This window comes from Arabidopsis lyrata, assembly GCF_000004255.2.
Source record: "Arabidopsis lyrata subsp. lyrata unplaced genomic scaffold ARALYscaffold_3, whole genome shotgun sequence".
NCBI classification, from domain to species: domain Eukaryota; kingdom Viridiplantae; phylum Streptophyta; class Magnoliopsida; order Brassicales; family Brassicaceae; genus Arabidopsis; species Arabidopsis lyrata.
The window spans coordinates 12,018,349-12,031,202 of NW_003302553.1; the positions used below are offsets into that span (position 1 = coordinate 12,018,349).

General features: G+C 34.3%; 1 protein-coding gene and 1 long non-coding RNA gene across 3 annotated transcripts; both read left to right on the top strand.

The window, feature by feature from the left end:
- The first annotated feature begins 4,891 nt into the window (after window positions 1-4,891).
- LOC9321731 lies at window positions 4,892-8,015 on the top strand. 2 transcript variants are annotated; one of them, XM_002883493.2, is made up of 4 exons: window positions 4,892-5,323; window positions 5,510-7,026; window positions 7,110-7,239; window positions 7,320-8,015. In XM_002883493.2, the coding sequence occupies exons 2-4, from the start codon at window positions 5,521-5,523 to the stop codon at window positions 7,886-7,888; spliced, it is 2,205 nt and encodes a 734-aa protein (XP_002883539.1). In that variant the 5' UTR covers window positions 4,892-5,323; window positions 5,510-5,520; the 3' UTR covers window positions 7,889-8,015. The 2 variants fall into 2 exon arrangements, with proteins under 2 accessions (XP_002883539.1, XP_020888853.1); XM_021033194.1 differs by having other exon boundaries at window positions 4,892-5,042.
- Window positions 8,016-10,327: 2,312 nt separating this feature from the next.
- On the top strand, window positions 10,328-11,896 carry LOC9319608. Its single transcript, XR_002333638.1, has 2 exons — window positions 10,328-10,603; window positions 11,465-11,896. It is a non-coding gene; the product is annotated as an uncharacterized LOC9319608 (long non-coding RNA).
- The last annotated feature ends 958 nt before the right edge of the window (window positions 11,897-12,854 follow it).

Here is a 12,854-nt window from a genome sequence, read left to right on the forward strand (position 1 = left end):
CTCTCCAACCATGATAGATGTCTTGTAGCCATACTTGCAATAGTATGTACCACAAACCACCGCCACTTTCTTCTCCTTATCAATGATCAGAGGCTGTCAACTTCAAAGTTCAAACTGAAATAGATAGTAAGAATTACCCAGAACTTTAAAGAATTTGCTCCAAGACATTATTGGGCTCAATATTAGTTGTAGTCCATATCATCGTCTCATAATTATCCAGATACGTGCAAAAAAACACCGCAAGTTGATCTTCATCTTTTTTTTTTTTTTTTTGAATATCTGGAAGTTCAAGCCCGAAGGTCCTACATCTTCCAGATGCGAGACCCACACCAGGTTAAATTCATCTCCTTTGAAGAAGAGATCTCTCCCAACGGACGTCGAACCCAGTACCTCCACCTGGGAGATTTACCACTGGGCCAACACAACGTTGGTAAGTTGATCTTCTCTAACTCAAGATGGAATCACATAACCATTGAAATCAAACGGCAGATGGAGACATGGTCCAAATCTCTTTGTTGTAAAATCAAAACAGATTAAAGACTCTTCATCTTTACGATCAACAAAGTAAGTATTCCCCTTCAACGATACGCCTCTTTTAAACGTTATATAAGAGTTATAAGTGATAACAAGAACCCTCCATGAATTAGACTTAAAGTCGTAGATTTCATGCCTTACATTACCGTCAAAATCATAGACGAACCTCAAGACTTTGTGGTTGTTCTTTTTGTCGTATCCTAGCTATAGCATACCAATCTAATTTCATGGTAATTATTTTTGGGTTTGATCCATGAGGTTTGTCCCAAATACGGGTTCCAGACCACAAGCCCCGAGGAATCCTTAGTGACTAATAACAATAAGCCGTCACACTGATAGACTTCTTTAAGTATATCGACTGGACAAAGCATTCCATGCACCTATCGCTTTCATAGATGACCAGTCCTTGATGTTATGCAGACTGAATCTCTTTGGCGAAACGTAATATTTACAAGTTATTAGAAACTCCTTGGTTGCTTTACACAGTGCTTCTTTGTGAAGCTCTCATCTTTGGATAAAGTGTTCCATCGTTTGCAAGTGGATCCAACCGCTCTGAGAGAAGTTATCAAAGTCCTAGAGAGTATTTCCTCTACCAAATCCCACGGAAGATCAGAGATGATCGTCATTGTTTTCCAGATAACAAATTAAGGGTTTCTAACTCTCACGGTTCTTATATAGAATAAGAAGAATTTTTTTTTTTTGATCATCTTAAAAGACAAATAATAAATTTTGCCCCAAATTCTATAAGTTTTAACACTACTTAATTTATTTTTTTGACAGCAAATTTTAGTGTTTTACATAACTAAAATTGTGTTGAATTTTTACACACAAGAAGTAAAGAGCCGCCTATCATAGAGATCTCGCTCTTTCTAAATTGTGTGCCCATTCTCTCTCGTCTCCCTTCTATTTCTTCCTAGTATCCTCTGCCTCTCTTGGAGATGGATGTGTCCACTACCGTATTTTGGGATCCTCGTGTTTTTCAAATCCCTGATGGAATTAATGCTAATTTCATTGCACGGAATATTCAAATTTTCACTTACAAACATGGGGTATGTTGGTCTGCTCTCATTTAACGTTTTTGGCGATGGGGATTGTATCACAAAGGAAACCTATGACGCCTTTCTTCGCGCCGGATTCATCGTCGGATACATACCCACAAATTGGGGGTTTAATCATCATTCGGTGAACGTATATTACTGGGCACGGAACAATCATGCACCTGCAAATTGTATCCGATATTAGTTTATGGTTGACTAAGAGAACTTACAAAGTTCTCGTAGCATTGCCTGGATATTCAACAATACCAGATTGCCAGTTAACGTTCAGGAGGAGGCACCAGGGTTCGGGATAGTTGCACTTTGGCCCCTCCTATCAGAATGACGCCTGAGTGTTTTTTTGTTTTTTAATGTCTAGATAACTTGGCTGACGGTTTAATAGTGGAGAATGTAGATTTTTTCTAGATTGATTGGGGGATTTGGAAACCCAAATATCTTTTCAAATATTCATGTAGAGCCTTGGGAGATTTTGGAATATTGATCTTTAAAGAAGTCAAAAGAATGGTTTGACAACAATGAAGCAAATGGAACATCTCCATCCCAAGCTTGGGGACAGACTAATATAGTAGATTCGAGATTCCTTCAGCCGCATGTATTTGTAAATGCGCACGTTAATACATCTTGGGCTAAGAATGTAGATCATAGTGGTGTAGGGTGGGTACTTAGAGTTGAAATAGGCAATGTGAAGTGGTATAAAGCCAAGGCATATATACCAAACTCTCCGATCTACTCTTGATGCAGAAGTGGAAGCCCTAATAAAGACAACAAATTGTTAGAACAATCTATATTTCTCGGAAGTGGTGATTAAAACTAATTCAAAAGTGTTGAAGCAAGCTTTACAAGATCCTCTGGCTGCATCTAGTGAGTTATACAAGAGACAGTTAAAGTCTAGTTTCATATTTAAAGGAAGGCAAGCAAACCAATGTGGCGATTGTATAGCAAAGAGAGTTTCTTTTTTTGTCTATTAATTACTATGCGTTGTTAAAATACTGTATCCCACATTAGTTAATGCCAATTGTGGAAAGGGAGAAACTTTGTAATGATTTACAAGTATTGATATATATAAAGGTGGTATGTGTAAAAAAAGAGATATTAATCAGAAGAATAAATGTTGGTAACCAAGAAGTAACATAAGAAAAGAGCAATGGTAAATGAATCTTAATTCTCAATTTATTAAATAATGATTAAGGGAGAGGAATGTCACTTACTTGAGAAGCAAGTAGATGAACTAATCACGAGAGGTTGAAAAGGGATGCAAGTATGGCTTTGGAGATGTGCTATGTTTTGGAAATAAGAATGAATAAAATTGGTAAGACTTATTTTGCAATATACTTGAGCTAATGAAGAAAGTAAAGTGACGATTGAGTGGTTGATAAAAAGTTTCCAAGGTGTTAATAAGAAAGTTAATTGTAGACTTGGGGATACAGAACCAAAGTTCAAAAAAACAATATTAAAATGTATGAACTTATTGAGAACAATGTTATCAAAAACGTATAATGTGTATGGTTCTTGAGAACCAGAAGAGATGCTTCTGATTACCAAAAATCCAATGGCCTGAGCTTCGAATATTTGATATTAAGTTTGGTAGACCAAAAAGAGCATATAGTAGTATATGATATGAGTACTCCATGTCCTAAGGTCTATGAAGAGCCGAATTGTTTTTAAAGCCAACACTGCACATGAATGGTCTTTATTAACTTTATATATATGAAAATGAAAGAAAAAATTTCAATGATTTCACACTTGCACCCGAAGTAAGCAAGGAGGAATTTAGGCATTTATTGCTGGCACAAAGGCGGTCATTATTTGCAAGAACCATGTGACTATATTAATACATTAGCACTTCTCTCTATTTTTCTTTGAATTTCTTCTTTCCTTTCAAATTTTAAATCTATCTTTTGGAGATGATGCAAATACAAAAAAATTGTAAAATTCGGAGTAGATGACTTTTTCTTACTTATTTTTCATAATTTATACAGTATTTTTAAAAAAATTTCTTCATACTAAAATAGGAGACTAGTCTTAATTTTAACCAAGTCGTTTTGGTCCAATAATAAAAAAAAAAAACAAAAATCTCAGCCATTTGGATTCGAGTAGCATTAGCCACCAAAATTTGAATTCTAACATAATTTTTTCGGGTCTTAAAATTAGTTTTTGAGCTTAGAAAGCTTTTAAATCTACCTAAGTTATAAAGATATATATAGATTTGTCTTGTGATAATTTTAACATTTTCAAAATTAAAATGTTTGTCATTTTTTGTCACAAGTCATATTCGGTGCATGTTCTGAAGATATTTCCGACTTTTGTAAGCCCTAATAAATGTGCTCAATTGAAAACTACATTCATTCCATTTCCTTCCTTTAAAATTTGGAAAGTCCCAACTTTATTTAATTTTAACGATTTAGTATGGTCAAATATATCGTCCCACTAATAGTTTATTATGGTTTTGGAAATGCAATGCCAATTTCATGAAAATTGACTAGATATAGTTTGAGATGGAAAAATATCTTAGTCCTGAAGCTTATAATAAAACATGGAAGATTTTCAAGTGAATATAAATTCTGGTGTGAAACCTCTAGTCAATAAGAATCGAATTAACTATAATGACCCATATAAAATGCTGTTCTTGATGGGATAATAAATGATAAATAATGGTGATATTCTTCAATAAATGCTAACTAAATGTGGAGAAACCACACGAAAAGTGTCATTGGAATGGAATTCTCCAAAAATAGGAACATTAATGTCATTTGTTGTTTGCATTTCTTGGATTTATTCTACATGATTGATTACAAGTTACAACACATTAAAATTCTAATTTGTGGAAACCTTTGTAAAATTAAATTTGTCATGGTGCTGGAGTATATCTTTATATACTATGTATTTGCTAAATCACAATTCATCACTTGAAAATATTGCCATTCATTTCATTTCAACTACTGATTACATTTTATGAACTTAAAATTTAGTTAAACGACTACACGGAAGAATTATTCTGATATTTCTATTCTTTATTACCGGCCGTTTTGCAGCTGTTAAATAAATAAATAAACCAACACGAGTTTATTCCCACACATATATTTTTCTTTCTTAAAAAAATAAGTATTCTCTTCATGTTAATAATTTTATCACTCGCATTTTGATTCTCTCGCCAGCAAATAGTACTGTAGTTTTATTAAACAAAATAATCACATATATTTTGGTAAATTACATGATTAAATTACAAATAAACAGAACCGAATAAAGCTAAAACTTGATTAGTTATAGAATAACGGAAGTAGTTTTGTCCTTTTTCGAAAACTTAAAAACACCGTTCTTCTGATGACGTGTACCTTCTCTTCATCTTCCCTATCTCTTCCTATAGTGAAAAAAATTAAGATTATTCAATGTTTCTTTAGATTTCAATTTCATTAAGACAATTGAATCAGCTTGTCCCCAGAAGATCTTATCTGTGTAAGAATCTCACAAAACCTCGAAGAAGTCATAAAGCTTGGATCTTTAACTTTGACTCGTTTGCCTCTCTCTCTCTCTCTCTCTCTCTTCTTGTTACTTGCAGGCGATGACTCTTCGTTGGTTTTTGATTGAAATCTTCTATCTTTTGAGTTTTTCTCATCTGGGTCTTACATTTCCTTAGTAATTCACAGACTTTATCTAGAATTTTTGATAATTTTTTTGGAAAGATTTTGATACAGAGGAAGAGGAACTGAAGAACAAAAAAAAAAGCTTCAATTTTGGTTAGTTTTTTAGATTTTTCTTCTTGAAATTTTGTGTTTAAATGTTTCACTTTAGTTCTGATTTATGAGAAATTATAAAAATCTGATTTTTGTCTTAGATCGAAAATTCAGAACTAGGGTTTGATCTGTTCTTGAAGATCCTGCAATGTTTTGAGATCGAATTAAGTTTGACCTTTTATGTTGCAGAGAAAGTTACAATGCCTGAAGGGAAATTGAGATCAGGAGTTTATAGATCATTCATAATGTGTGATGATCCAAGAGATGTTGTTGAATGTGGAGCTATTAAGAAACAGAGTAAGAGTCGTAGTAGTAGTACTAAACAGAGATGTGAAGAACATCTTTCGAAAGCGAAAGAGCGGTCTGAAATGGCGGTGGCGCCTAGGAAGAGTAATACCGAGGATGTTCCTCCTTCTTCGTTTCAGCTTTTGAGAGTATCTAAAGGGATTCAGAAACTGAATGGTGCGATTGAGTCTTGGTCTAAAGGGTTTAGCTTTGAGGCAGTGTCGAGGCCTGAGGATATAGCGAAAGATTTGTTAAGAGGAGCACTTGATTTGGAAGAGTCTTTAGCTATGTTAAGTAGTATTCAAGAAGATGATAGTAAGCAGAAACCGAGGATTTGTAAAGACGGAAGAAGCGATTTGCGGTTTCAAAGATCGATGTCGGATAGATTCGGAGAGCGGGTTGAGAAACGGATGATGGTTCAAGAGAGTGTAGCATCTAAGGATTGTTATGAAGAGTTAAGGAAAGTGATTAGAGAGAGCTTTCTTAGGCAGAATCTTGTTTCACAAACAACTACTACAGGGATTAAGACTCGAGTTGTTAGAAATGATTTTGCTTCTTCTTCTGGAGCTGCATCGTCGTCAACTAGCTCGAGCCAATCTTCTATGGTTTCTGGCTCTACAAAGTCCTCTGCTTCGTCTGATATTCCACGGAGAGCTCCAAGTTTGATTGCTAGGCTTATGGGTTTGGATGTATCAACTCAAGAACCGAGCAAAAGCACGGTGAATCATATCGATAAGCCGGATATTTTAAAGCTGTCATCAGAAAGACAAGAGAAGGTGAAGAAGAATAATAAGGAGAGTCCCGAAATTGTGAGATGCAACTCTATGAGAGAAACTGTTTTACAATCTTTGCCTGAAGAGATTCCGAGAGAGAATCCCTCGACTATAGTACTCATCAGACCTATGCGTGTTGTACAACCCGAGATGGAAGAAAAGCCGGGAAGCAAACGACCGGTTGTACCTAAGAAACCGAGAATGCAAGGGGAGGTTCATCCAAGAATGATTAACCAGAGAAAAGATCATCAAGCCAAGGGAAGCAACAAAATGAAATTACCATTAAGTCTGACCAAGAAAGACAAAGAACCGAAAGAAATGGTGCGGAAAGGAGAAGAGAATGAAGGTAAGGTGATCAAGCTAATGTCTCCAAGCAATGGCAGAACTCTAACAAGAGATCGAAAACCGTTGGAAACCAACAAAACCAACAAAAAGCTTGTTGTCAAGAAGGAGGATATTGCTGAAGGTAAAGATAGACATAGACCTCATGACCGAGCTCTTAAACCACCTAGCAATCCTGCTTCTCAAAAGAAATCGAACAATCCTTCAGACGTATCAAGAAACAAGAGTCGACGTTCCAGCAGGTTGAGCTCAAGCTCTAGTAGTGGTAGCCGAGAAAAGAAGTCCGGTGAGGCTAGTAGACCAAATGTGAGCAAACTTTCTCACAGCCTCAATGCATAAAATTTCATTTCTAATTTTACATACTTTCATTAACACTGTTTCTCACTTAGGCCAAGAAGAAACTCCGTCAACAAGACAACAACCTTGGTTCAGAGAATCATTCCTCTTCACAGGACACGCTTGGATCACTTAACCAACTTTCTACAGAGGAAACCACTTCTTCAGAGTTTCACAATCAAGGTTATTACTACAGTTCTCAACTCTCAGGATATTCTTAAAGTTTGTTTCTTTTGACAAGTCTCTACTTTGTTCTTGTAAAGGCCAATGTGACAATGGAGAAGTTTCATCTTGTGCTGCCACAATTCACTATTCTCATGAGCCAGAAGCATCCCAAATCTCTCTTAAATCATTCCTATCCAGCTCCTCAGAGTTCATCAACTACGCAGAGGATCTTTTCGACTTCAACACCAACACTAAACGAAGCCGAGAATCAAACTTTCGAAATAGAGATAACATTGTGATATCAGACCAAAGACTAGCACTAGACTTTGCCAAAGAAGTAGCCAGACGCAAAAGCCTTCTACTAGCAGAACAACCGTGTCACACAAGAAGCTCTTTGCACATTGATGAGGTGTTAATGGAAGTCTGTGATGGGTTTGAGTCTCTGGGAAGTTACAAAGACACGTTTTCAGGACAGAACAGCTTCGTTAAAGAGACCATTCACTTGGTGTTGGAGAAGGATTTAAAGGGTAAGAAGACAGAGATGACAAGTGGAGTATGGGATTTGGGTTGGAGAAGTGAGTTTCAGATTGATGAAACTTATCAAGCTGTAGTAGTTGACTTAGAGAAACTTATCTTGTCCAGTTTGATCCAAGAAATTATCTCTTGAGTCCACCAAAAGAAATATCTTCCACTTTGTTTTTGTATGTATCTCTTAGTTTAATTTTCATAATTTACATTCTTTGTAAGCAGTTAAAATATCAAAGTATGAGTAAAATTTTAGTAACGAGCATATACAATGTTTCACACAATCTAAAAATGTAAATATGTTTCAGCACTTGACAATTAAAAGTGTGTTACTCCTCTGAATCATGAGAAACGTATTTACTTCATCACCAAATCAAAGCCACCCTCATTTGTTTACATTAATGTTTTCTTTAGGTTGAAAATTTAGAAGTTATAAATAAATACTCAAAAATCCAAATGGTCGGAACAAAATTATAACGACCAAGGTCAAAGGCATATAATCTTCTTCTTCTCTAGATCATGGCCTACTCGGGCTAGTATAAGCATTTTGTGTACCATCTTATTTGTGTTGATAAAAAGAACAAAACATGTATAGAAGAATTATTATTGAATCCTATTTAGACATGTATTTGAAGAACGATACATATGCTCATCTAATGGTGGTCAGTTAATTAATGTGACTTTCTCATGTCCGTAAATGATGAGATTTGTTTTAAGAATCATTACTTGAAAAATGTAGCTTTCATTTGCATCCACATAAATATATTGTTCTACTTGTTGGTAAACAAAATTGCATGTAAAACCAAAAGGATTTGGTCACACAGCTGTAATTTAGCAAAAGCATAACAGAAAACCTCACAATGAGACAAACTCGCCACGTCTCCACCAAAATCTTAACGTGTCTCCCTCACACGCTCCTTCGCGGTCTCCATTTTTTTTTTTTATCAATGTATAAATTTACCAAAACTACAATTTTAACAAACTAATCCTAATTCTTAATTACTTTAGACAGAAGACGACAAAAGAGAATCCCAAAATGGCAAGTTTATCTATTGCAGCTTTCCTCCGCAACAATGCCCATCGCAGGTGCAACTCCTACTCCTAGAGTTCTTCTCCCCGTCGCGACAAAACACTTCCACGTACGTAACTATTATATCTTTATTTATTTCTGATTAAAGTTATCACATTTTAAATTAATTAACGTTATTCGTAAGTTCTTGCAATTTTAATCAAAGACAAGTACGAGGATGGAGAATTCCGTTTCTGATGAAGCCAACAATGCAGAAGAAAAGGTCATTACTTTCTTTATACATTAATATGATTTATAAAAATTTATAATATGTCAAATTAGACAATAAAATTGTCATTTGTGCTACCAAATATATTGACAACACGGTTTTGAACTGAATAAAACTGGACCGGACGTGTAGGTGGCGAAGAAGGCGGAGGAAGGAGTGAAGACGCTGCCGGAAATTTGAAGGATAAGGTGAAGAATGCAACAGAAGAAACCAAAGACTCTATCAAAGCTACTGCCAAGAGTGTCGAACGAAACATGAACACCAAAATGTGAAAATATATGACTAAATTAAGTATTATAGTGAATCTCTTAAAAATGTATTACAAACCAGATGGAGTTTGTTTACTCTGGTGAGATTTGGCTTAAGTTTGTGTTGGTTCTGTTAGGAGAATTTGATTGTGTATCGTGCTTTTAATTTTTCAATTTTTAGTTCGTTCTTCTAAAAAGGCACATTTATCTCTAACAAAAAAAAATAAGACTCATAATCTCTTATATCGAAGATCTGAACACGTTATATAAGTCTTATATATTGCTATAACACTCGAATTTGGATCTTTTTGACTTTTCTTTTTGGATGGTCAGTATCGTATGAAACTACCAAACATAGATACAGATACGAAGAAACAAGATTCTAACAAGTATTCATAGTTCAACTAGTAAAATCTAAATTATATAAAGATCAACGGTTTAAGTCACACTTTCTTACTTAGAAAAAGATTATATAAAATATTCTAATTTCTAGTCTAAAAGAATGTACGGGTTTAAGCCCAAAACCTCTAAATCATTAAAAATAAAATAAAAAAAATACGATTCTTTTTTTTTTTATTCATAGAGTTTTTTTTTTTTTTTTTGGTATGATTTATTCATACAGTTTTTGTGGTTATTAACAAGTGATGGTTTATAATATATATATATATATATATATATATATTCTAAATACGTGATAGTAGCCGGAGTTAGAGACTTTCATATATATATATATAGTAAATAAAATCAAGTGATGGTTTAGACGAACAAAAATATTGTCTTATATATGTTTCTCAATACAGGTAAGGCCATATTTAAAGGGAGAACCCTTAAAACTCTTCTTAAAACTCTCTAAAACTCTTTGTTCAAAAAAAAAAAAAAAAACTCTCTAAAACTGATTAAAATTAAATCAGAAAATATAATTGAGGAGAGAGCTGGTTCTGTGAAGATGGTTTTGGGAACCCAAGAGAGACGCACACGTGTCTCTGTTTGAGTGGCTGACGATTTTTAACAAAAAGAAAAAAAAATTGGGTCTCGCGTTTCACTCTTCTTCAATTTATTTTCCCGACTCTCTCTCTCTCTCTCTTCTTTGGCGAGAGCTCGGCGATGGCTTCTATGTGATTGTGTCCGACGATTCCGGCGATTGAGGATAGATTTAAGAGATAAAAATGGTGTATGAGCGTGTGTTCGGCCGGATTCGTCATCCCCAGAGCCGCTGCTTACCATCGGCGATGGAAGATTAAGCAAATCGGAGATCCATATCTTCGGAATCGGAGAGTAATCGATAAAGGAAGCTCCCGTTTGTTTCTAATGGTATAAATCTAGTCCTTTTCCCTCGGTTTTCATGATTAAATATTGTAGTTTGATGTTGTCAATTAGGGTTCTTCGATTGTTTTCAAATTAGGTGTATGTTCTGTAAATTAGGGTTCTTAGTTCTAAGCATCGATTATTGTTATTTGAATCAATTTGGACGTTTGTGTTTGTTTTTTTGGCATGATTGAAGACTAATTGAGTCATTGCATGTTTGATTAGTCTTCATAGTTTCGGATAAACAAATTAGGGTTAATAGAATAAATCATCCTAATGTTATTAAGCTTGAAGGTTTGGTTACTTCGCGGGTTTCGTGTAGTCTCTAGATAATGATGGAATATTAAAGATTGCTGATTTCGGGTTGGCTACGTTTTATGACCCAAAGCAAAAGCAAACAATGACTAGTCGTGTTGTCACACTCTGGTACCGTCCACTTGAGCTTTTTCTTGGAGCTACCGATTATGTCTGTTATTAGTGTTTATATCTGTTATATTTCTTTATGCTTGTAGTCTCTGGAATTTGTATTGTCTTCATGGGGTGATATCATAATCTAGATTGAAAGTTGTATGTAGTCCTTTATATTAATGGCTGCACTCTTGGTGGAAACTCTTAATGCTATGTTTAGTCATGTGCTTAGTTCATTTGTGGAAACTGATAATGCTATGTTTGGACATGTTCTTAGATAATTGTGCAAGCTGATATACTATGTTTGGGACGGGGTGCTTAGATCATTTGTGGAAATGTTCAGTTTCTGTCTTTTTCATCTTTCTAAAATCAGTTAAGTTTGTATCAAATATAATGATTGGATTTTAGGTTATGAGAAGAGTTTGACATGGAACTAATGAATGTAATGGGATGATGCAGGAAGGGGCAATGCTGAAATCAATACTTTACTTAGAACTCGCTGAACGTGGTGGCGAAGTAGCTGCTGCTCACGTCAAGGAAGTTATACACCAACATCTTTCTGCAACTTCTCGTGGTCATGTCATACACCAAGCCAATAACTGGCGTCCTCTACCAGCTACTCGCTGACTCCCATCTTTTATTACAGTGAGGTCAAAGTGATTGGCTCGTTACATGTCCATAACTTAAATTCAATTGGCCATGTTTCAATGACAAAACCTTTCGATTTCTCTAATTCACACTCATGTTTGAATCCAAATGGTGCGGCTGATACATGAATCCACAACACCAAAAATGTAAATCCGCGTTTGACAGTAGGATACTGAATATTACAGTTTGTTTGATTTTGTTTTTTGGGTTTGGAAATAATCGAAAGTTTCATTGTGTAGTGAATAATATGAATATTTCAACACACGAACTTTATACGAAAGACATGTAAACTAAGCTAATCCAGATAATATGCTATATGATACAATATATAGCAAAAATTTCGCAACACTCAACGGTACAACTAATCGTTATTCCGGTTTTGTTTTTGCACATCTTTTTAGAAATGTTTGAAATAATGTATGTTTTTTTTATGAATTGCAATAATAATTAAATTTTATGAAAGAATATTTTTTAATAAAAAAATTTTCCTAAGAGAACCTCACTAGAGAACCTACCAATGGACTATGAAAAACTAAAAAAAAACCTAAAAGTTCTCATCTCATATTTTCAAGAAATTTATAATAAAAATTTTGAGAGAGTCTCATGGAGAGAGCTCTCCATTGGAGATGCTCTTAGGTGTTCTTAGCCTTTTAAAAATAGAAAATATTGTGAATAGTATTAGATCTGTTGTAGATCTGTTCTTGTTGTAGAACTGTTCTTGGCCCAGTTTTAGCGTGACGTGGCGCTTCATCATTGGCTACGAATTTTTGCAAAGGAAAAAAACATTTCATTTCTCCTTCGATCCGAAATCTATGCTAGGGTTTAATTAAATAATATGTTTGTTTGTTTGTTTTTTTATTTATATCTTTAATGTTCTTTTTTGTTTCATAAAAATTTGATATTATATTTTGTGTTTCTTTTTATTTTCAAATCTATTTTAGTATAAGTTTTTTAAGTTTGCAATTTAAAAGTTATTTCTTAAAGTTTTTAAAATTGTAAACTAATGATCTTACATTATTTCAATTTCAAATCAATTCCTATGATCTAAACATGTTCTACCAATAATCAATTAGTTTACAAAAGATCTTAATTAAAGCTCTTACAATATTTTAATATTTTTTCTCCTGTAAGATCAAACTTCAAAGATGCACCCTTGCATATGCCCTAATGATATAGTAATTTACAAAGTTTTGGAGTAACA

Excerpts from the sequence above, each read along its gene's own strand:
- LOC9321731 (XM_002883493.2), top strand. The coding sequence starts at position 5,521 with ATGCCTGAAGGGAAATTGAGATCAGGAGTTTATAGATCATTCATAATG. Across the intron at positions 7,027-7,109 it reads GTGAGGCTAGTAGACCAAAT|GCCAAGAAGAAACTCCGTCA; the intron begins GTGAGCAAACTT and ends TTTCTCACTTAG. Across the intron at positions 7,240-7,319 it reads TTCAGAGTTTCACAATCAAG|GCCAATGTGACAATGGAGAA; the intron begins GTTATTACTACA and ends GTTCTTGTAAAG.